The 24,645-nt window shown below is 47.2% G+C and overlaps 1 protein-coding gene and 1 non-coding gene across 5 annotated transcripts in view; both read left to right on the forward strand.

Moving 5' to 3' along the window:
- The window catches only part of LOC119379196 (complexin), an 810,485-nt gene that overhangs the window by 271,729 nt on the left and 514,111 nt on the right, over positions 1 to 24,645 (forward strand). For 3 of the 4 annotated variants that reach the window (XR_005181119.1, XM_037648413.2, XM_049411904.1), the window contains one exon: positions 1,321 to 1,351. Coding sequence is in view for 2 of the 4 variants with exons in the window: in XM_037648413.2 (XP_037504341.1) it covers positions 1,321 to 1,351 (31 nt within the window). In the remaining 2 variants the exon portion in view is untranslated. Of the gene's footprint in view, positions 1 to 1,320; positions 1,352 to 24,645 lie in introns of those variants that run through there. The other variant, XM_049411903.1, reaches the window with a different exon arrangement.
- Positions 23,262 to 23,334, forward strand: Trnas-gcu (transfer RNA serine (anticodon GCU)). Its single transcript has one exon. It is a non-coding gene; the product is annotated as a tRNA-Ser (tRNA).

The following is a 24,645-nucleotide window of genomic DNA, read 5'->3' on the forward strand; positions in this document are numbered from 1 at the left end:
CACAAAAAGACGACGGACCAGGCGAAGAAACAAGCAGGACGAGCGCGAAGTGTACACTCGACCTGTTTGTTTCTTCACCTGGTCCGTCGTCTTTTGTTGCGCTACTTCGTTGTTCCAATATCACTGCGCATCAGAACAAATTCCAGGGAGACGTAGTTGGGTGTTTAATCGGTGGGCCGGCCCTGCCGTTAAGTGCGTGAGTCGACACGCATCAGAACTGGTCAGACTCAGTCAGTGGTAGTGCCTAGCTGTTTCAGCGTGTTTTATTTTACTGCTTGGTTAGCTACATCATTGTGCGGGGGCCGCGGTCTAAACTGATGCGCGTTAAGCCAAGGGACACATTTCGACAGCCTGCCGTTATAGCTTGACATCGCGTAACTTTAAAACGGTCCTGAGCTACCCATCGTGCTTGGTGAAAAAAAAAAAAAAACATACAGCAGAAACCAGACGCTGTTGTGAACAGCTCAGCCAAATCTTGCTGTCATGAGCGGCAAGGAGAGTTCACAAGCAGAGCGCGAAGTTGCCACTTTCTCAAGCGCCCTCTCTTCATACAGAGGCCCGTACTCACGCTCTTCAGAGGGCAGTCATTCCGAGATGTTTCATCATACAACAGATTGCATGCTATTGGCCGATACCTGATACAAACCAAGAACGGCGTTTCGGTCAGATGCGCTCCTAGCCCCGCGGGTGCCGCCACATGCCGGGAGCCACCCTCTAAAGTTACACAGTGGCGGCCCTAGCGTGCATAGGAATTGAAACGGAAGAGAGCGACCGCGTTTCATGACGCGTGCTCAAGGTCATGACGCGCGCTGACACAACTTCCTTGCCCCATCCTTCCCTGTGTAGCTTCCAGCGCGTTCGTCGGGACGAGAGAAGAGAGAAATCCCTGTAACTCCGCTCGCTCTCGATGGATTCTAAAAATGTTTGTGGCGATCGATTAGTGAGGCAATACATTCCGATACTGAGGTCAAGCGATGATTACTTGTGAAAGTGGTTCAAAATCCCTTTAAGAGGTACATACTCGAAACCGGCAGCTCAGCCAAACTGCATCTACCAGTTCTCGTGCTCAGCAGGTAACTTCGCTTCCTTCTCGATGAATGACATGCTGAAAGGCTCCCATGCAAAAAATTCAAGTTTACAACCACAGCGCAGCTCCCACGAGCTGATGTACCACGGCTTCTTGTATTATGTAGTTGCAGATCGTCGCATTTCGTACTACCCGAAACCGGTAAACGCGGCATGGAGGGTGACATTGTTACAACACTCTTCAGCTATGTTGAATATATATCTATCTCACCCCCTTCATTACGTTTTTTGCAGGTGACATCGCCAAACCACAAACCAGCCAGAAGTAAGTACAAGTATTCGTTTTCTACATTTACAAAGGACACTTGTTCTAACGCTCTGGAAGAACAACCTTTGTCACTGCAGACGCAAATTGCAAAATAAAGTCCTAGAATCGAGGATGTTACATGTGCACGCATCGGACGGTATGTTGGAGTTGCAGGACGTTTTAACACTTTGTATCCTACGGCCAATACAGTTTCGCAAGTAAATATTTTTTTGTGTATGTGCAATTACAATACATACGAAAGTGGGAATAAACCGAAAACCTGGAAAATTTAGCTTTAGTTCTAGAAGAAAGCAAGTGTCCCCATGTGGACGCTGGGAACACCAGTTACACTACGTCCATCATCCTTCATCGTACATGGGAACTTTGCTTGACGACGGCTCTGTTTCAACGCATTAATCATTGTCACCATCACTACTTCCATAATGAACGCCTTCATCATCAGTTCAACGTGTTCATTATTAATATCGTCATCAGCATCGCCATCAGAAACTTTCGACTGGCCGCTTCCTAACGGCTCTGATTCAGCAATTTCATCATCATCGTTCATTGTCGCCGTCATCAACGTGTTAATCCTCATGTTCAACGCTTTCATCATCACCACCATTATCGCCATTCAAGGCCCATTTGCTTGCCCACAGCTCTACCTCAACATGTTCGTCATCACCTTTATCGTCGTTGATCACCATTACTAGTACGTTCATGGCTATGTTTAAACTGAAGGCTTTCATCATCAGCATTGACATTGTTCTAGAGGCCTTTGCTTGCTGATGCATCTGCTTCAACGCGTTAATTATCGGTGCTCTTCAAATCGGAACATCCGCTTCCGCTAGTCAGCTCGAAAATTTGGCATGTATGTCACCATCACTTAATCTAAGTCCCGAATAAAGCAAATAAATTCTAAACAAATTTTAAAAGGCTTATTTAGCTATATTACAGATAATGTTTTGCGTAGAGCCGCACGGCAACAAAGCGGGTCCTACTACGATGCAGCTTTCCATCAGCTTCTTACACGAACTCGGCATGCCCGGTGTCCACAAACGTGGACGCCGCAGCGGCAGCTCAACTTACAAAACTTTGGTCGCTCACAGCGCGATATAAGTCACGCAAAAAACAAGATAAACCCTTCCTCGAATAATGCCGAATAACTTCAACCCTTTTAAGAATTTAGAGGGAACTTATAAAGAAATGTAGGCATACACCGCTACAGGTAACTTGAGAAGAACGCCATTGTTGTGTGCGAACTTACCGCTGTTTGTTCATAGAAGTTGACACATATAGATGTTTTTAATGAAATGCTGAGGTAATGCCAATATTCCAAATAGATTTTCAAGGCGATGCGTTGGCTAGCCTGATCCCACTTCACTATGTTTTGTCCACATATGTTGACGGGGATACAAAGGGTGACCACAACACAAGCGCTTGTGTTGTCGTCACCTCCCTTTGTCCTTGTTTGCGCGCGCTTAAGTGATCGGTGATGGAAAACCAACCAGCCCAAAAATCAGTGCTCCTTTGTCTCCCGTCTGTGCTGTGGCTTTTTATGGCAGATCGTAACTAACACCTGAGATGGGGAAGTGTTCTGCGTAGGAAGGCTTCAACATGCCGCTGAGGTGTGTTCGTGACCTTGCATTTGAGGAAGATAAATTTTCTCAAATAAGCCGCGGGAAGAGTAATCTATGCCATGAGTGAGTGCACCACGGGCCATCATTTGTGCGGTTTACTTCCTAACGTTGGCGAAGACAGGGTGAAGCCCACGTTGCAGTGATTTATAGTAGTTTTCCTCTCTAAAATGGGCGAACATGAGCCCCACTGAAAGGGCGGACGGCCGAGGCGATCTTTCAGGACATCTTGAGACAACCTGCGCCACTTTTCTCCGGGCTGTGCACGGTGTATCCCTGGCCGGTCGTTGCCGGTGGCTCCTCCTTCTGGCTCTCCCCGTGGCCTGTGCAGAGATGAGAAACGGCCGCGCCAGACGTAGAGGACCCGCCGGCCTCAGCTCGCCACCTGCGTCCAGCGATTGGCCGCCGCGCGAGCGAGTCTCGAGCGGCCCGCCAGTCCCACGTCGCCGGCTTGACGGATGAGCAACTTCCCCGCGATTTCCTCGGCCCGCGAGGCTTTCTTGCGCCCCTTTCCGCCCTGCTGAAAGGACCGGCGACGCGGTGGTGCTGCAATCCCGCGTGTTGTTTCTCTTGGCACCCATGATGCAGGCTGCATGTGTACGTCTCGCTGCAGTGCGATCACCGAGCGATGCTGCCATGACATTTTTTTTTTCTAACACTTTTGTCCTCGCTACCGGTGCTGGCGATTTTCGGCTCAACACTTTGGCCCCTAATTCCTGCCTCGGTGTCTGTAGTTAACGGAAATGGGCTCCAGCCGAGAGAAACTGAGCCCATAGGCGCGGCCTCTGGGCTTCGTCGCGCGCGGTTAGAGAATAGGCGTGAAACGCGTGCTGTATAGTGCTGCCAGCGCTCGCTCGGTGTTTTCGGGCGGCTCGATGAGCGCACCAGCGGCATCGGCTGTTTGGTGCGCGTACACTGGCAGAGCTAGGCGGGAGGAAACGGAGCACGCACGCTGTTTGCAACGGCAGAGGAAGACGCAAGCCCTCTAAGAAACATGTCCTCCTCCGCCTCACATGCAGTCTACTTTGCGCCGAGGCGCCAGTGCTCGCAAATTGAGTTGGTACCCTGTTTGCAGACGTGCCGCCGTTGTGCTCCTCGCTTTCGATCCTCCTTGCTTCCGTTGATGTGCCCTCGCCTCCGGCTGCCTCTCCCGCAGTCTCTAGATTTTTCCTCTCCTGCCTCCTTGCTGATTGGATGATTGCGTGTCTGGGTCTCGTGTAGCCGAATACTTGTGCGCTGTGTACTTGTTCGGCTGTTTGGCTTCTGCTTTTGTACGATCGTTTGCTCTCTGCCTTTTTGTCGTTTCCTGTTCTTTTTAAAATGGAGAAGTTCGACAGTCGCATAGCGTGCCTTTCTTCTCGCCGCGACCATTTTGTTGACACTTGCTCTGCAAACACTCTGCCTACTTATCAGTTTGGAATAAGTGCTGAATAAGATTATCCTGATTTTGTACGAAGCGAACGCGCGTCACGAAAGTTACCACCGCAATTGATCTTGCGCTGAAAACTTCAAAGACATCTGGGCATTTCGTGATTCTGCCCTTATATGGTTGCTCTTGTGTACTGACGGAGACTGCTGAGGTTACAACTGCAACTTCCGTTGGGCTCCGCTTGGCCGAGACACTGGAGTGAGCGCTGCAAAAGGAGTACAGTGTTGGCATAGAGTTTATAATGTTATTTTCGCAATTTTATCTGATAACGGATATCCTACTCTGCCGCCGCGCTCATTCGGCAGCGCGCTAAGACGTGAAGCGGAAATTCCTTTTAAGCAATGGCAAACTGTTGGAATAGGGGGCTGATGGGAAATAAAAAGAAGCACAATTCGATGCCCGATCCAAGTTTTGACAGCCACAATGCTATACCACACATGGCCCAAATCCAGCAAAAAACAAGTGAGTGCTCCACAACTATTCGAAAAAAAGACATCAGCAAATTTTGCTGTTGGACATATAATGCAGGCGACCAGCAAAAGGCGAACAACACTTCGCTGCAGCACTACTTAATGATGTAACGTGCAAGTTATTGAGGGTCTTACAAATGAAAAAAATTGCGAATGTTATGAGTGCGTTCGCGCTACGCGCGATACTTCAACCCAGAGTTTACTCGTATCGGCCTCGTACATTTTTTTTTCGAGAGTTGCTGAGAATAACTTCGGAATGTAAAGGAAGTAATGGAGGGATTTTGCCGGTCAAATCATATAGTTAGCATATAAGAAAATAACTAGAGGAAAAGAGCAAAAGACTGTGCAATGCGTGAGAACGTAATCATGTAAATAGGTTATTAAATTGGAGCGAATCACAAGACATATAATTAAATCACAAGACACATAATTACAAACGATAAGACTAAACGTAGTCAAGCACGCCATGGTATCATACCATATGTGAAAATTATAATACTAGCGTAATAATGATTACTGTATATCCAACTAAAACCAATTGCCCGGCACAGAGATTATGAAAAAAAAAAACACGCAGAAGAGAACAATTGGTGTGAGTTTATACCTCATTAATTAATAAACGTTATGAGTGAAAGCTAGGCGATATCTTGCAAAGGAAAAGTGCGGAATACTTGCAGTCTATTGGCACGAAGGTATACATACGGATTAGAAACTTGGAAGTTATTAAAGGTGATTCTGAAGAAGACTGGAACCGTACAACGAAGGATGGATGGCCAAGCCATGCGATGCTTAGCGCAGGTAACTTAAAGCCCACTATGTAATTTCACATTGGGTTCCAAAGGAAGGGAATCCCGATAGACGACGGCAAAGAACTGCAGACGGTGTAGTCAAATTGGGAAAATCAGAAGGCAGCACTGATTGGTGAGGTATTAATCCTGCAGTGGATATTTGAAAACTCCAGACCACTGCGCTCTGTTAATGCGGCTGAGCAGCGCAGCTGACGCGCGCGCTCCCGCCTCTGCTCTCGTCGGCGTTCTTCATAAGCGCGCTGCTCCTCGGGCGTTCTCACAATGCGCAATCGACCTACACTTGCCACGCACGACCGCGCCAACGCAGCGCCTATACACTCGAATGACGTGGCGAAACACGTACTGACTGGTTTTTTATCACTTTAATGCATTAGCTCTTGCGCCACTCCCTATAAGGCACCAGATGCTTTGTCTCTTTAGTACTTCCAGCACACATTTGAAGCATTAAACATCATGGAAGCAAATGGCAATTTTAAACCTTTCCGAGTCGCCAAGTTGCAGTGACAAGAAATGGCGAAACAGTCAACGGGCATAGTTGATCTAATGCCTTCAATGCATGTTTTACCAATTAACGTGCACTGACATTAAGTGGGAGGATCCAATACCAATAGTTCCAGGAGCATGTTTTTTATACTTCTGCGGAAGCTGAGGTACAGTCAATAACGTAGGACGGCACGCTCACTCATTATCCCACTTACTCAGACTCGCCGACCCTGGAGTCTGAGTAAGCTCGGCTAAGTAAAATTTTGATGAGTCGCACTCTGAATTAGCCCTGCGCTTAATAGAGCCTTGGTGTATCTGAGACAGAGTTCTCACCAAAAAAAGAAGAAAAAGAAGAAGAAAAAAAAACAGAAGAAAAGCGAAAAAATAAACGAGAAAAAACAAACTAATATCGAGGTTGAGTCAGTTCGATTTAACTGCTGGTATAAAATGGCCGGATTGCTGCGGTCCCGGAGTTGCAGTGGCATTGTGTATTCTTGTGCTTCCATGACCCCGGAGAGCGCCAGCTGCAATCTGTTTGCAAGCCAGAAAAATGAACTTGATGATTCGTTGCGTCGTGAACAATTGACGTCGAATACACCGTGTACCGGTTTACTGGTGCAAGCATCCTCTGCCTTCTCCGTCAACTTCGATTAGTTCCTTTTACACGACGCAGAAGTTCCGGGCTTCTCTCTTAAAATGAACCATAAGGTGGTTACTTTGTAAGCAATAGCTTGAAAATGTCCATGTGTGCATAAACGACTCGAGGCACACGCGATTGCTCTAAGAGCCAGGAGCCCAAACATTCTATGACTCATCTTTTGTACAGCGGCACGCAACGCTCCGGAGGCTGCAAGCCTCGGTGGCCACCTCCTCTCATTTCCGCGAGAACACTGAAGTCTGCTGAAAGTAGATCCCTTCGTACCTTGTCTCGTCCGAGCAGAGAGCGGAGGTGGTTTTCAGCTGCTCCGTAATAACGAAGCTCTTTAGAGGAGATGCTCTCTAATGATAGCTTGAAGTTGCTGCCAGACTACAAGCTTAGCACGCCACTACTGATTAAGCGGCCGGAAAGACCAAGTGACGCGTGTACACACGCGAAAAGTGCTCTCACAACACGCGCGGACGCTCGAATACATCCTCCGGGTAAATGAACGTGACAGTGTCGTTCGCGCGGATAATTCCTCGCGAGAGAAATCCTCATGGTGCAACCGTTCAAGTGGTAGCAACTGTCGTCGCAGCTTTGGCGCTGACGCCCAGCTCCCCTTGAGCGGATTCATGGGCTGAAATGCCAGCATACTCATCTCTGTAAGCGTCGGTGGTCAGGAGAGCCCGCTTTCTGCGCTCGCTAGGGGATTTCTCGTGCTTAGGCTTCTTAAGCGGCGCCTGTGTGTTTCGATAAAGATGCCGTGGTTGCCACCGGACGGGAAAGGCGTCCTCGCTGTATCATGGTCCAATGCCCTACGCCACTGCGTTCGTAACAGGGGCGTTGTGTCTTCAGTGAGCGGACAATACGCCTTAAATTACACAATTAATTTACAATGAGATCTGTCAGCATGACGTAGAGCAGGAGAAGTTGCTGAATGTGAATATTCTAGCCGTAGCACATTGAAACATTCTTGTTGGAAAGACATTCTGTAATTGTCTCATGGAACGCAACCGACTGTGTCAGGTTAATTATGCAGATTCGCAAGGGACAGCTGAAATTAGTCATTTTTGAGGAGGGAGACTGTGGGCAAAAGACAAGTGCCTACATCACCACCTTGATTAGCATGTGGGTCTGTAATCACAAAACTCCACTTATACGAGAGTCCTGACTTCCTCATCGGCCAGCATTCGGGCGCTCACAATTCACCATAACGATCAGACTTCTTGTGTTCTGATTAATTGCTTAATTAGGCAAGACTAATTCACGAACTTCTAAAGTAACGAAGCTGGGCAAAAAATCCAATTATAAAGCTGTCCATCGGTGTGCAAAACGTCTGGTCAGACTCTTTCCAACTTTCTATCTATTAAGTATTTGTGTTTTTCTGCTTCCTGCAGGTGCCCGGTTGCGCGCCGAAATTGCAGTGCTTCTTAACGTTCCGCGTACAAACAGTATGCTCTCCTCGCGGGAGTTCAGTCAGTCAGTCAGTCAGTCAGTCAGTCAGTCAGTCGGTCGGTCGGTCGGTCGGTCGGTCGGCCGGTCGGTCGGTCGGTCGGTCGGTCGGTCGGTCGGTCGGTCGGTCGGTCGGTCGGTCGGTCGGTCGGTCGGTTCGGTCGGTTCGGTCGGTCGGTCGGTTCGGTCGGTCGGTCGGTCGGTCGGTTCGGTCGGTCGGTCGGTCGGTCGGTCGGTCGGTCGGTCTTTATTAGTAACGTAAAAAAGGTAACACATTGCAGATAAATGTGCAGGACGAGGTCCCAACGTTACAAACCGCAGGCGGGACCTCCTATGTTAATACACTGGAAAAGCTAAACAGAGAACAAGAAAAGGCAAGAGCCTTCTTGAAGTGTTACTACCAACAGGGACCGTACTAAATGTTCAGGTTAGGTCTTACCGAATTTTGTACACACAAAACAACTTCACCAAATTAACGGAACGCAGCGGTTATACAGTGAATAAACACATTTGTAATGTTCGCTTGAAAACATGGATGGAAACATATATATATATATATATATATATATATATATATATATATATATATGTTGTATTTTGCGGGTGTCTCCGGGAATCCGAAAAAAGAACACTAATACTTGACAGATAGAAAGTTAGAAAGTGTCCAACCGGACGTTCTGCAAACCGATCTACAACTTTCCAACTGAACTTCTTTTTCTCAGCTTCGTCACTTTAGAAGTTAGTTAGTTAATCTTGCGTAATTAAGCAATTAAACAGGACAGAACAAATAGTGAGACTTAACGCATGCAATAGTCAGCAAAATGCATTCGGTCGCGTAGTCATGAAGTGCGCCAGCATATTTTTGAAGTCTGGCTAGAATTAGCTTGGACACCCTGTATACCATAATGCAATGTTTTTTTTAATACCTTGTGTAGACACCGGGAAAAGAAAGAAAAAAGAAAGACAAGGAGGATAGTCATTGCAAGTGCTAGCTGGCTAAGCTGTGCTGGGGAAAGAGGTGAATGCAGTGAAAGGAGATAGGGGAAAGGAAAGAGATAAAGGTAGATGCCCACACACGAACGTGATGAAACGCGCCGGAGTTTGAGTCACACAGTCCTCATGTCTTCAAATAGCGATGCAACGCTACTTGGACCGATGTGAGGCACACAGTGGAACCGGGAGATGTATACAGGGTGGCATATGGAGCCTTTTATTGTGGTTTTCATAGAGGTGGTGATGACATGTGCTGAGCGAATAAAAGCGTTGTATCATTGAGCCTGTTGCAATGAAATTATTGCTCCGATAGTATTATGCTCCGACGTCATATATGTATCATGTATATGCTCAAGAAGAAAAGAAATAACCTTTAAACCCTCCGTTTACAAACTGCGAAACCCACACAAAAATTGGTACAACATAACGTCTCTAAGAGACAGATTTAGCTTGTCTGTGAAAGCCCGCCATTTGCTTTATGCACCTACTTTCTGTCACACTTACCTTTTACGCATTACCGTTTAAGCGAAGCCATGGATAGCAGTAGCATAAAAGATCGAGGGACTTTGCAGTAGCAGTGTTTGTGGCGTTTGACGTGTTCACGCATTTTTAGATGCCAAGTATCTTATGGCGGAGTTCAATCCGGTGGTGGTGGTGGTGGTGGGGTGTGCGGCGTGACCACCCTTATTGCGCATGCGATACCCTCTCCACTCCCCCTCACCCCTCCCCCTCTCCACATCCCCTCTCTCATCCCCCTCTCCACTTTTCCTCTCCCCTCCCCATCTCCACTTTCCCCTCTCCACTTCTCTCCCCTCCCCCTTTCCACTCTTCCTCTGAAACGCGGGCTAGACATGCCGAAATTCTCTCCTGCGCAACGCCGCGCGTGCGCGTCCCCTCCCCCTCTCTCTCCTCTCCTACGCTGCCCCCCTTTCGCACGCCTCTAGACCGCGTTCCCCCCTCGCCCTGTGAGAATTAACGGCCAGGCTAGAGGGAAGACAAGACGCGCGTAGCGTTCCTCTTCACGTTCCACGACGCGAGGTCGGTAGCATGCCCAACGTACGCCAACGGAACGCGATCGTGCAAGTGCTCCGGCTTCGCATCGCCTCATGGTCCCCTTTAGCGGGAAATGGTGTAATTTTTGAACATGTCAATCTTACATGCCACCGAAATGTGTCAGGTTACTGACGTCTGCTTGATAAATGTTTTTACCTCTGTGTATATACGTACGTGTGTGTCGTGAACAATAAAACCAGTTGGCAGTCAGCGCTCGTGTCATCCCTCTTTGCTTTACGTTCTTCTTTGTACCTGTTCAGACATATTCAACATGCGTTTGCGATCCAAAGTCAGTGGGCTGAAGCCTTGTGGCATTCTTCAGGAGTCTAGTTCTTTACTCAAGGCTTGCGAAGAGTTAGTGCTGACGCATTTCCGTAGGATCGACCATAGTTCGGGTCGCGGCGTCTTCGAAGGCCAATGGAGGTCCAAAAGTTCAAACGCCGTCATGCATATATGGCGTTTTTTTTTTCTTTCTAAAAGAGCCAAGTCCAGTGTAACTGTAACTGAGAAAAATGTTTTTTCCTACTGACAATATGGTCGGCGCCTGCTCCAACAATTTTTTGCCAGTGTGCTCATGCCACCAAAATGCCTCAAATCTATATTGCGGCCAGGAATCTGTATAGCCCACTCTCGTCGATATTCAGGAGTAAAATTTAGATTTGGCTCTTATATACATTGGAACATTTCACTTGGGCTTGAATTAGCTCGTAAATGAAGTCTAAATCGCAGCGAATGAACGATATAGCAGTATTTTGCGATAAATATAACACCATCCTTGTGCTTCCATTGGAGCCGTCTTTTGTTCTATGGGCGTTGTTGCAAATTGTGCAGAAGACGAGGAGTGGCGCCATCATCATTAAAATAGGATCAGTATGTTCGAAATTACCTGCATAAATCTGGCTTTTTCTTAACAAATCTATGTGCAGTTTGCAATGAACCAGAAACAATAGATCATTTTTTTCTATCATGCCGCCGTTTCGCCTCACTCCGTAGAATGTTTCTGGAAATGCCGACTGGTAGGCTGGGCTTACAATTTACTACTTCTAGCCTGTTGTCGTTTGGAGCGAATCAGTTTGGGGCAAGCCGCAGTGCTTTTATAACTGCGCTACACAAGTTCATTCAAGCAACAGGAAGAGTACGCTGCTAGTGATACCGACCACGGAAACCAACGTTTTTCTTCCTTTTTTATTATTATATATATTTTTTTTCAATCGTTATCCTATGGCTTTGTTAACTTCTTAACTCTTTCCTTTTTTATTTACATCGCGTTTCGTGCTTATTTTTTTTCTTTTCGAAGTTTCATAGGGATTAAATTTCCCTATATAATTGTCAGTGTGGTCAATCCCCCTCGTGGGTATGAGCCAGTCTCCTTAGGGCAAACAAACAACAAACAAACAAACAAATAAAGAGGAGGTCGACGGGGGGCTTCAACATGGGGACGGCGGCTTGTCCTTTTCTCTACATTTTGGTGCCGTGAAACCCGGGAAAGGATCTTCAGAGGTGAGAGCGAACGGACTTTACAAATTCTCGACCGCATCTGTAGCCTGGAGGACTTTTGTGAAGCCGTCGTTCGGTGAAGCTGATGTGCGAGGTCTCACCATCCCCGAGACCCAGATCGTAAAGAATGTCAGCTCGACAGCTAACTGATGTTCGTGGTGCGAGACTTTTGTGATGGATGCCACGTCGACTTCGCCTCGCAACGCTGCCGGCCAGTGATTTGTTACGTTTCCGACACTGGACCGGATCATGGAGGCCTTATTCGAAAGTCGGAATCAAGTACGGAAGGCCGTCACGCAAGCCATCGCGAGCATCGAAAGCCTTCTACACGTGGAGCGCCCATCAGTAAGTGCGTTGAGGAATATTCACCGAATTTTGACTGACCAGTACGAGCTTCTCAGAGGAATCGATAACGAGGTAGAAGAGACAGTTGAAATTGATAATTTGGAAGCGGAGGTGGAGGAAGCCGATGTTTACGTGCACCAGATTATTCAAGCAAAGGTCAGAGCAGAATCTAAGATAACGGACACATTAAAAGCTCGGCAGATTCACTTGGAATCAGTAAGGTTACGAATTAAAGCAGAAGTGCAGGGCAAAATACTCTGTCCATCTACGTCACCACCATCTAGCCAATGCGCAGTGAACAGCAATCTTGTCGCGCAGAAGCCAGACGAGTCAGCCTCCCAACCAATAACTGAACGTACTGAACGCCGACAAATGAGCGCTTCGACTACAGAAAAGACCATTCGAGAAACCCACACAGAAGGACAACCTCAGCTTCTAAAGACTTCTTGCATGCCTTCGGAATTCTTGTCAACGTGCAACACTCAAGAAGCTAATGACAAGACAGCTGCAATAACACAGGTGTGCGTGGTGGAAGAGGTTTCTATCATCGAAAAGCGGGAAGACTTTGTAAATCCAAAAGGTCACCGACGAGATATTAAGGATGCATGCGAGCCAAGGACGACAGATTGAGATGTTAAGCCATCAACGCCGTGCGTACAAGTGCCTAGCGGAAGCAAATCAAGGCCAGTTCATACAGCAAGAAGACACGGAAAGAAGATCATGGCGACGCAAAAGCAAGCCCCTTGTACTGATCATAGCTGCGGCTCTTCGAGAAAGCTGCAGACGGCAAAATCGAAGGCAATGCTGGTGATACAGCTTATTTCGGCTGAGATGCAGAATACCGAGACAGCGTCAAGGCCACGAATGAGACAGTTCAGATCAAGGCAGAGGAAAAAGACTGATGCTTCCAAGGGGAGCGCAGCCAAGACGATGAAATCAAGAAAATTTCTCAGAAATAGCTACACCAGAACCTCGCGGAAGCGTCTGCATTATGGACGTTCATGCCAACTAAAAACGCTCATCGAGAGCACAAGTTAACAAAGGCGACGCGTTCAAAAGCACGGCTATGGAACAAGCGTCGGAAGCACCGCTGGAAGACCAGGTGCAGGAGAAAACCGGATGATCCCACCTGGATTGACTAGGACTGGACACAAATACCGATGAACAAATAGTGTCTACTTAGAATCCGTGTGCGTTACATCAGTTGTGGGCGCGGAGGAAGTTGCAAATTGTGTAGAAGACGAGGAGTGGCGCCATGCATCATTAAAATAGGATCAGTATGTTCGAATAAAGAGGAGGTCGACGGGGGGCTTCAACATGGGGACGGCGGCTTGTCCTTTTCTCTACAGGCGTAATGTCGATTACTAGACTGTAGTAGAGCTAGTGGTCTTTCCAAGAAAAAGGCGCACCACTCTGGACTGTCAGCAGCGTTTTCTTGTTCTTGGCATCTGTTGAAGGCCTTCAAAAAATGCTTTAGCTCTTCTTATTCTCCTTAGCTCCTTTTGTGCAGTGCCGTTTAAGATGACTTCTTCTTCTTCAAGGAATAGATGGGCGCCCCATATCTTCATTTCAGTTGCCTTCTATTTCAAATATACCGTCTTGGAGCGAAAGAAGCACATGATACCGTAACGCAAAACTCGAAAAGCAACACTAAAATGGAGAAATCAGTAGGAAAGTCGGCCTCCTAGTCTTTGTAATCGAGTTTTGCCCTACAGCATTGTCATTCAGTAAGTACCAACTCGCCCAAGAAAAACTAATTGTGCAACGAAAGCACGATAGCAAAGCAACGGGGACAGAAATGAAACAGATTGGATGCGGCCATGTTGGTTGTTTTGGTGACGATTGTTGACGAAGCGCTGGTTTAATAGATCTGGCTCAGTTTGATTCAAACAGGTGCAGGATTTGGTTCGTTTTTTATTCGGAATTGTATTCTTGAGTTCACGCTACAAGCAGTAATTGTCCCGTTTTGATTACAATTGTTTTAGGAGTTTGAGATACTGAGGTGCGCTTTACGCTTCTGCGAAATTTAGCCTAGTTTCGGTTTCTGGATTTGGCTCTTTAAAAACAAAAAAAAAAAAAAAAACTCCACATATCAGCAACCTTTAATACGTTATGATACCCTGACATTCCCACACACCACATAAATGAATTTGGCCTAGAAATAATAAACTATATATTACAATTATAAGGCCCAAGGCTCTTGGCATAAAGCAAAAAAAAAAGTATGGCAGCTTCAGTACTGTGAAACCTGAGGAAGTGCGTCGCACGGGCGCCCAGCGATTCCCGTTCGTAGAGTTCCCACTGCTCCGTTTACCAACGCGTCTATGACGCCAATGTTTGAGGTAAGCATGCAGGGTTTTCCCGGCACCAGTAGACAGTGTTGTACACGTTCCTCTAAAACAGGAACGAAATCTCGTTCCTCGTTCCTTCGCAATATTGGAACGAGTTCCCGTTACAAGTTCCTCTTATGAGAAAGGAACTCGTTCCAGTTACATTCTGAAAATTGGAACGTGTCGTTACGTTAACGTTACAGCTGAATTTTTATTCAAAATATAGTGCCGGTCATTGCCGGATAATCCTGAGGCATAGAAAAGTAAGCATTTTAATGCTCACATCAAGTTACGCATATTTTACGAATTTGACATCACCGGAAGCAGGTTATATGTAGATAAAAAGGAATCTAAGGAGACGCTCCTAGACGAATTTTTTATAGACCACCGGCCACACTACAGACATGTCTAACTACAAATTTTGCGCTCGTCTATCACAAGTGCAACACATGGGGCACTTTCCACGTTAGTCTTCAAATGTGCAGTCAGAATACTGCTCTTCAGACATTCAACCAGAAATTTCCACACATGCATCAATATAAAAAGGTTTCTTGCACGGGAAACAGAATCGAAAAGAACAATACACAGGCGCTTAACAAGTGCTCATTCAATATTGCAGTGTGAGTAGAAAATAATGTCCAGGATACGTATTCGCAACTTAGTGAAGTCTCTCGTTCGCACTCAGCAATAGTAGCATCTCGATGTTGGTATCTGACCGACGAACCTGTTTTCTCGTCAGCACTTCGTTGCCACTATTGAACAGCCATTTCATCAAGCGCTTGAAGGTACTGCCGTGTTGTACACACATAGGAACCAAAGTCAACCGAGGTCGTATGGCCGAGGGCAGGCTCAGTGGGTGCAACAAGAATGTAGCTCTGGATTTAGTATGCGTATCGTTTGTTGCATGACAGACGTTATCGGTGAGGCGGCTGTCGAACTGAGCTATAATCAAATTATTAGACCAATAGCCGCGGAGATAACTCGCATGTTTAAGGTATTCCTGCCCATGCGCAACTATCGAAGGCACCGGACAGGCGCCACTGCGGCACCAGCGTCCACTGCGTTTCGGTCCTCTTCCCCGCCATCCATGTAACCGCGTGTAAAAAGACATTTGCCTATAGCTGCCGGCGGGGCATGCACGAGATACTAGAGAGACGATCGAGCCAGCCGCCTAAATACTACGTGACGAGAAAAATATTCCCAGGAATTGGTCGAAGCTTCGCAGTGGGCAAGTGCGTGGACATAAAGCTAATAAAACGTCGAAAGCGTATGCTGCACGCGGTGAGGCGTTCACTCCCAAGAGATAGAACCAAAGTGTAACTTCGCCACCGTTACGTTGGGGCCCAAGACGATTCATGCGCAGTGGGAGGCCACCGCGCGGGATTTCGGTGGTTAGCACGTTGGTGCTTCACTGCTTCACTCACTTTCTGCGGCCTCTAGCGTTGTGATTGGTTCCTCTGCCCCATGCGCGTCAAAAACCAGATTAGCGACGATGATTCGTCGTCATTCACCAGATTGGGACGATGTCCTCTAGCGCTATTCGAGGACTCCGCGGAACCACGCGCAGGCGCCTCGACTACGGCAAGCTGGCTCCCCCACTTTTCTCTATGCTGACAAGGCCAGGGGGACGCGTAGCAGAACCCGCCCGAATACGCGCGCGCGCGCACGCGCGCACACACACACACACGCACGCACACACACACACACACACACACACACACACACACACACACACACACACACACACACACACACACACACACACACACACACACACACACACACACACACACACACACACACACACACACACACACATACACACACACACACAACTACTTTCGAGTTGGCCGAACAAAAGTCGCCGAGGTAAAAACATAGCCCGCCGTTTCCAGGCGGCGGCTTTGCAATGGGTTTCGATGAGTCTCGAATGTCAAGTAAATGTTCTGCAAGGTGTGTCTACACTCCAGAACGGCCCTTGATTGCTGTCACACTGGCTCTCACAAAAAGAAAAAAGAATCTCCTGTTCCTCCCGCACATGGTCGGTCTCGGCATCGCGGGCTTCCCTGCGCCCCTGGCAGCATAATCAAGTGACAGGCGAGTGGTATACTCCTGCGCCTCACGCGGTCGCCCATCCGCTTGGTTCTGCACGATGTGCTGTGTGCGGGCGCCTGTTCAATGCCGACGAACGTTTACAGAAGGAACGCCGTTCCCTGTGGCGTTCCTACGTAAACGTAACGAGTTACCGTTACAGTTCCAACGATCCTAAATGGAACGGTGGCGTTCCTCCGTTCCTCCAAAAAGGAACTAGTTCCTGGAACGTCGTTCCTTGGAACGCCGTTCCGCACAACACTGCCAGTAGAATCTTGTTAGACAGATTCACAAACTCGGTGTGCGACATGTGCGCTACTTTTTGCTGCGCTTTATCGACTTCCTTCTTGTTACGGCGACACTTGAGGTACGCGTCGTCTGCAGCGAGTTCTGTCAGGTTATTTCCCCCATCAGATGTAGCGACGCAGCGCCGGCAAAGCGTAGGGAAAGGGGCATTCGCTGGCTCGGCGATGTGGTGGCGCTCTTTCTTGCACAGCCCCGGAGTCAGCCGCAGGCTTCTGGAACGTTTTTAGCGATTTTTACTAAATTATTGCGGTTACCTCTTGATTATTTATGTTAATTATATTATTTTAGTCCTTTTTCATTCATGTTAACCCGGTTATGAGCATTGCTGGCCTTGTTATAGCCTGTATTGAGCGCTTTACTGTGGTCGTGATCACGCCACATGAGATGAATTCATGGACGACAAGCCGGGCGCCTAAAGCGCTGCGTACTTAAAAAAACCATTAGATTCTGGGTGCGAAAATAAAAACAGCTACAAGCACGTCAAATTATGAAAAAAAATTATTACGCACGAGCTTCAATTCTAAAGCGAAAAATCGCTCGCGATGCGCCAGCTATTTTAAGATTTCAGAAACTGAGTCACATCACCGAATAGTATGTTCTAGTGAAAATTAACCAAGCAGACTTTATTAAACGCGATGCCTTTCCCAGAAGTTTTTTTTTTCTGCTGTGCTAAGGCAAAACATTAAAGATCGATGCTGCCACCAGAATTAAAAGTAAAACGTGGTTGATGTACTGAAAGTCGGCGTTTCGGTCGGACCTTAAAAGTCCCGTTCTCGACTAATGCTGTTGACAAGCGCTGCGTTACGCATCTACTAAGCCTGACTAGAAATAATGACACATTCTGCATGCATAATTGCTAACGACTCCATCTTGCATGGAGCGCATGAACAATACGCGTTCAGCGATCGTGAATGGCAGAAGAAGAAAAATTTATTATTCCCATCATACAATGTGTTGCTGTGATTTCTATTAATCCTTGAGTTGGACGCAAATACTTTCTTCTCAAATGTGGGACTAATGCGATAGTGACGTTGTAGATGCGATTTCTTATTGTGACCTCGTAGCCCTAATGTGTCAGTCTCGCGACGACTGCCCTACTTCTGTTGACTTTGAGACTGGCTTCCGTGTCCTTTACCTATATGTCGAGCTCTGTGTGATAAGAAAACGGCATATAGTAAATGAGGGAAGGCCTGGCTTACCGTTTTACCTTGCGCGATATCCTGGAGCAATCCTTGCCCCTTTTCGAAGGAACCACGACTGCAGTTTCTGTAGGAACTGCAGTGAATTAGTCTGATGTCGATCGTTAAGGCGCTAAAAATAGCAAGTTTCAAAATTGGCTGATTAAACCCCCCGTTAAAACGCTGACAACCAAACTCGCAACTTTTCTGCTGCCAGCCGTAAACTCTCATCTCTAGCTTCAGGGTACCCAAGTGCAAGCCTAAAGAGCGCAGTAGTCGACGGGGAAAAGCCTCTCTGGGCTGCCTATATAGAGCGGGGATAAAAATACTTGACGTAAGATTGCCCTTTAAGTAGCAGTGTTTCTCTTTAAGCCTGTCGTGGAGGGATTATAGGAAATGTCTTTTTAGGAGGCAACAATCCCACTTCAGGACAACGAAAGCCATGAAGAATAAGCCATAAAAAATTACTTTAAAAAAATATTTTTCTCCCTTTATCCAGCAGCGCCCCCCCCCCCCCCCACACACACACACACTTCCTTTTTTTTCCTGATTGATGGGAAGCTTTATTTATTTATGCAGTATAAATGATGCAAAGTGCTGTTAGTTGTTTCGTGCTATTAAAAGCCTGGAATTAGCGGCATTAAGATTTTTCATCGGGCTACTAACAAGTTAACGCTATGACTTTAGATATGCTTAATCGTGCAGCCCATGCAGATGGATCAGTGCTTTATGTGAAGAAAGCGGTATGAACGGAGCTCAACACTACTCTTACCATTGTGGCTTGTTTAAAAGTAACATTACTCTGTTTTCTTGTTCTTGTTGCTTTCTTTCTGTCGCAGCGCTGCAGTGTTTTTTTTTTTTTATGTAATGCTAAGCATACATTGCCTCAGTCGGCCACTCCGCGCCGACTGCAGCTTGTCTGGCACGTCAGTGACGTCGCGCCGGATGCCAAAATGATCTACGATACGCATCATTGGTTACAATAATTAATGCATGCGACAGCAACGACACGTGTTGGATAATGATAATTAATGGATTAATCGAATATTTATTGTAGTGCTCAGAGACAGCGTTGAAGCCTTAGTTCGGGCGCACTTTTATAGTAATACACAAGACACAATATACAAAAACGACACAGATAAAATAATTCGAGGTCAAGCGCGAGAAGTTGTACATAAAAAGTGAAACAATATGAAATAGCGAAACATACAGTTTGAAATGAAGCGATGACGCGGGCTTAAAAGTGCGCAAGTCATACGTAAAAGTAAGAAAGAAGGATAATTTTTTTTCGAGGGGCTCGTTCCTTTGTTAGGCACAACCAAATGAATCCAACAGACAGCATAGGGGACATGACCTGTAGTGTAGTAATTATCACTTAAATTGAAATGAAGTAAAGTGGACGAAAAAACACCCTTTCAGGTCGATTGGATCCCAACCCAGATCCTTCGAATTGCGACTGCGGGCTCATTGGCACTACACATTACGCGACCTGGCTAGCTCCATTTTTCCTTGTTTTCTTGTGTCCGTTAATTCTTACCGCTGCCTTCATGTCCCTTGAAACCTGCATCTTCTACCATATTAATATTTCCCTCTAATCTTGTACTTTCGTGGCAGGTGTGCTCAGTTATTTGTGGCAGTTCATTCCCAACGCTGTTGAACAATACAAGCGGATACCCCCTACCCCCTTTTCTCACTGTCTAGCTGTGTGTGTGCTTGTGTGCGTGTGAGCGGGCGCCGTATCAATTGCGAATGCTGGACACAATGTAAACTACTGCAGCGCATTTCACGCGTTTCCCTGCCGTATTTTATTCCCTATCGTCTTTGCTTCCATGTTAGGCCAATATTATAACTGAATCATACCAAGGAAAACGGGAGAGAGGAAAGACAGGGATGTTAACGAGTTTGGCATAACCGGTATGCTACCCTGCACAGGGGGAAGGTATGGGGGAGATTGAAAGAAGAGTAAAGAAAGAGAGGGGAACACACACGCACACACATAACTTCAGAGCGCAGAGCGGCAGTCTTGTGCGGTATGTGGCATCATTAAGAGTCTACAGCCGCTCGTGTAAGTCTGTTGTCCTTAGGAATTTGAGCACTGCCTTGGTTGCTTGAATTCTCGATGACTTTTCAGGATGGCATTGGAGAATTGTTTCTAGTGTCATCGTTCTGTTGTGAAGACGAGCGAGAGCGAATATGAGGGATCGTCTCTGCGCAGCGTAGCGAGGACAGTCGCGGAAGATATGCTGCAAGGTCTCCTCGGTGCCGCAGGCGTCGCAAGGAGCGTTGTCGGCCATCCCTATTCGAAACGAATATGACTTCCTGAAAGCCACTCTTAGCCATAAGCGGCATAGCAGAGTGGCCTCTCTTCGGCGGAGTCCAGATGGTATTTGAAGTCGCCACAACTCCTTTAGGTGGTGTTGCCGATAGTTTTGGCTTCTTGAGATATTCAGTGTTGAGTGCGAGATATTCTTTGCGATCCTTAGGAGCATGGCGGCAGCATCAGACCTTGAAAGGGGTATAGCCTCTTCCTTGTCGCCTTGCAAAGCTGACCGAGCAGAATTATCGGCATGTTCATTGCCAAACACGCCGCAGTGACTTGGCAACCATTGAAATGTCAGTTGGTGTCCCTTCTCGAATGACGCATGAATGAGGTGTCTTATCTCTTATACCATACCAACGCACTTAAAGTGCTGTATGAGATAGTTCTGTGGAGGAGGGTTTCATTCTGTAGGCACTTCGCAGCCTACGGAATGAAGTCTGCCTTCTGAATAAACTACCGCAACTGTTAGAGCATGACGAGCAAGAACGAAATGCAAAGAGATAGCTCAGTTGCGCCCGGATTGCCTTCCGTGGGGCATGAGAAAAGAAAAAAAAGAAAGGTCAGATAGATGAAAACGAAACCACAGCTCTTATTGAATGGGGCGCACGTGCATGCCTGCTCGCAGAATCCACAACAGGGGCGCAAGGAAACCCGCCTGTTTGCGTTGCACCCAGCTTCCTTTTAGTGGAGATAAAACGGCACTCTTTCGGTAAACATCTCGAGTAAGTTGTTGTCACAGCGAAATTTCACTTGAACGACCTCGAGAGGGCTTAAAAGAGTTTATTCAAGGGAAAGCTTACGTGAAAGGCGTGGGCGTATAGTGTGTCATTATCATAAACCAATGAACCAATGTGTTCCCGTATTAAACTCGTTTTACTTAACTGTACATCGACAAAATAAGCAAACGAACCCACAAACAGAAAATGTCAAGGACTACCTGTGTTGCATAACGCGGCTCGGGTGACGAAATGCAAGGAAAACACAGGAGCGTGCACATTCGAGACACAGACGGTGGAAAGAAATACCGAGTAGCACCGTGTCTTCGAAAAACATACCCTGTTTCTTGAAATACTTTTTCTGTGGGTATTCTGATAATTCTCAGTATGATGCGCAACACGAAAGTACTCGCCAAGGACACACGGTGGCTGTGACTTTCGCAGATTCTGCTGTCGCTGCAATCGGCAGTAGCAAGACCACCGGCAAACGGGTGTTTGGTTAGTTAGTATAGTAATATCCCTCTAATTGTCATGCATTAGTGGGTGTTGTATTCAAATTAAAAAGCTCGAGTTCCACTGTACACGTATGAGCTTCAAAAGTGTTCATAGGGACGTCAGGGGATAAGCGACGTTGCGCTGCAGAAAATACGTGATACACATTTGTACGCTTGCGAAAAACGCTCCTGCGTTGTGATATCAGCAGGTATTTTTTTTTTCTTTCGTGTGTGTCACAACTCGATAGTAGGAAACATGGTCGTGGTTCAGGCATGTTTGGAGTAACTCACGGCTATGAGTCACGTTGATGGGAGATTAGCTCGTCCAACCTTATACTTCTAGATTTTGCTTATAGAAGGTTATCGAAGGTGAGCGAGGAAATATTTAGTAAATGGCTGCGTTTTCTATAAAAACAGTACGAATCACTGTGACGGCACACTTTATAACTTTCCATACCCTTTGAACATGGCATAGACAGTTCTTTCTTCTAGTTTAAGGGAGTCTTCACTTTCGGCTATACGCCAACGTAGATGAACTGTTAACGGCATTTCTTCAAGTTGAATGAGTGGCAGCAAGGAACGAACGGCCGCACTAAGGCCCACTGTGTCACTTGACGATAATCACGTTATAATCACCTAGAAGAATAGACTGTTGGGTGAGTTGGTAATACGTGGTGAATATAAAAAGAGTGAAAGAGTGCGAAAAACCGTGGGACAAGACGAAGCGCTTGTCTTGTGGCTTTCTTCGTCTTGTCCCACGTTTTTAGCGCTCTTTTTATTAATCTTATAATCACCCTCGGCGTCCTAAAAATGCAGGAGGCACTGAGATCAGAATGCGGCGTAGATGTACAGCGACCGGTAGATGTGCAGTTGGTAGCGACCGCTTTGACAAAGGGAGAAGATGTCACATTTTCAACCTTCTGATTAACCAGAGAAGCTTGCGCAGCCACGCGGTAGGGACCGTGGTACTTTCTTCGCTGATAGGCCTGAAGCAGCTAAGTGGAACGCTCATTGCGAAAAAGTTTTGCACTTGACGACACGGGCAAAGGAGAAAGGTGGAGATCACACTCCTCTTCGTCCGCGTCGTTAGGACAGAACCTTTTCGCAATGACGTGATCGAATCGCCCGAATTCCCACTTCGATTGGAACCATCAGCCACACTATAGGGAGAAAACGGCGAAATTTAGATCATGTGAGCGCATGTCGTGACGGTAGTTTTTCTGTGGCACTGCCCACTGGACGTCAGGAAACGTGCCAGTTCTCAGCATTCCTTGGCATGTGGCAACGTTGAGCGCTCAATCAGCTCAGGATTATATGAAAAACCCTTTCCCCCTCGCCTTAGTGTAGGGTAGCAAACCGGATGCTAAAATTCTGGTTAACCTCCCTGCCTTTCTCTCGTTTCATTACCTGTCTTTCTCTGTGTAATTGGTACTAGAAGGCTTGCGGCTTTGAATGAGAAAGAACGGTGAAATGCGGTAGTGGCTTCTGCGGTGTTATTTTGAGCTTGCTTGAGCAAAAATGCTTCAATGGGTGGGCGAAGCAAAGGAGAGGATGGAGTAGGGTGGAGGAGAGGTGAAAATCGGACTAGTGACATTGGCCAGCAGAGCAGGGTTGCATGTACTTTCTGCCGGGCTTGTGCATCACATGCAAACTGTATTATATATAGGCGAAGTCGCCGTTACCCCGCCGCGGTGGTCTAGTGGTTATGGCGCTCGGCTGCTGACCCGAAGGTCGCGGGATCGAATCCCGGCTGCGGCGGCTGCATTTTCGATGGGGGCGAAAATGTTTGAGGCCCCGTGTACTTAGATTTAGGTGCACGTTAAAGAACCCCAGGCGGTCGAAATTTCCGGAGCCCTCCACTACGGCGTCTCTCATAATCAGTCGTGGTTTTGGGACGTTAAACCCCAGCTATTGTTATTGCGAAGTCGCCGTTATGCCTTGTTCCTGATTCACACAGCCATCAAACATCACATCTCGTCAGGTCACCGGCTCCATCATGAAACAGCCTTTATTCGACGGTTTTTTTTTCTAAAGAAAGGAAGCTCAGCCACAGCCTTAGCATGTACCAACGTCACCAATGTGTCATTTCTGAGGAGGAGCCTGTGTGTACATGCTGTTTCATGACGAGCGCTATCACGAGGAAGCGTTAGTGGCAAGATATGCCGACTCTACATAGTGGCACAGTCATCGTCTGAATTAAGTGACTGGTAAGCGCAAGCAGGCATTCGCGTCATAGTGTCCACGTCCATAGCTGTAGCCAACGCGGAGGTCGTATTTTTGGACTCGGAAGACCCAGCGAGTGAAGCAGCCCGATGAATCCTCCAGCGAAGACAACCCACGAAGTGCCAGGTCAGTCGTGCAGATACGAGTGGAACAAACACGGCCTTTTCTGTCACGAAGTTGTTAGCCTTCGGTATTGTGAGAGCACGGATAGCATAAGTGGCCAAGGCTAGGCTTACTCTGTTAGAGGCCGACGTCAGTTCGACGTTTGGGCGGTGCACTCGGGTAGAAGTAGTCTCACTTTTGCGGAAACGTGAGACATTATCGTGGGCATTCGACCATGTAGGAAGTGCACTGTCTCTGAAACGTGTGTTCAGCGTATAATAATTGTTGATGAATCATCGGAAGACGAGAACTCACAAGGTCCATTATGCATTCCCCTAAGACGACTCGAAGGCGGAAGCCATCTTCTTTTTCTTCACAGTGGATCGTATTGATCCTGCCCCGCCACCCTTCGAAAGCTTTGTGCACCGATCGTGGTTGTGCACTGCGTCCAGGATCGGAGGCACCTCACCTGGTTGTGCACTGCCTCCGTGATCGGCCTAGCTTCACCAAGCTACGATGGCATGTGATGACGTCCCCATAGGACGTGACGTCACAATGATGCCATAATGACGTCACAAATTTTGACTATATGTGACGTAATGATACGTGATATGGCCACGTAATCACGTGATGATGATTTTTTGCATCACTCGTGTTGGCTCCGATGCCGCGGGACACCGACGCCGACGGTCAATTTCCGCGCTTGATGAGCCGTCTAAGGCTTTCGCCTTAAAAAACCAAGGC

Source organism: Rhipicephalus sanguineus, chromosome 1 (genome assembly GCF_013339695.2).
Source record: "Rhipicephalus sanguineus isolate Rsan-2018 chromosome 1, BIME_Rsan_1.4, whole genome shotgun sequence".
Lineage (NCBI taxonomy): Eukaryota > Metazoa > Arthropoda > Arachnida > Ixodida > Ixodidae > Rhipicephalus > Rhipicephalus sanguineus.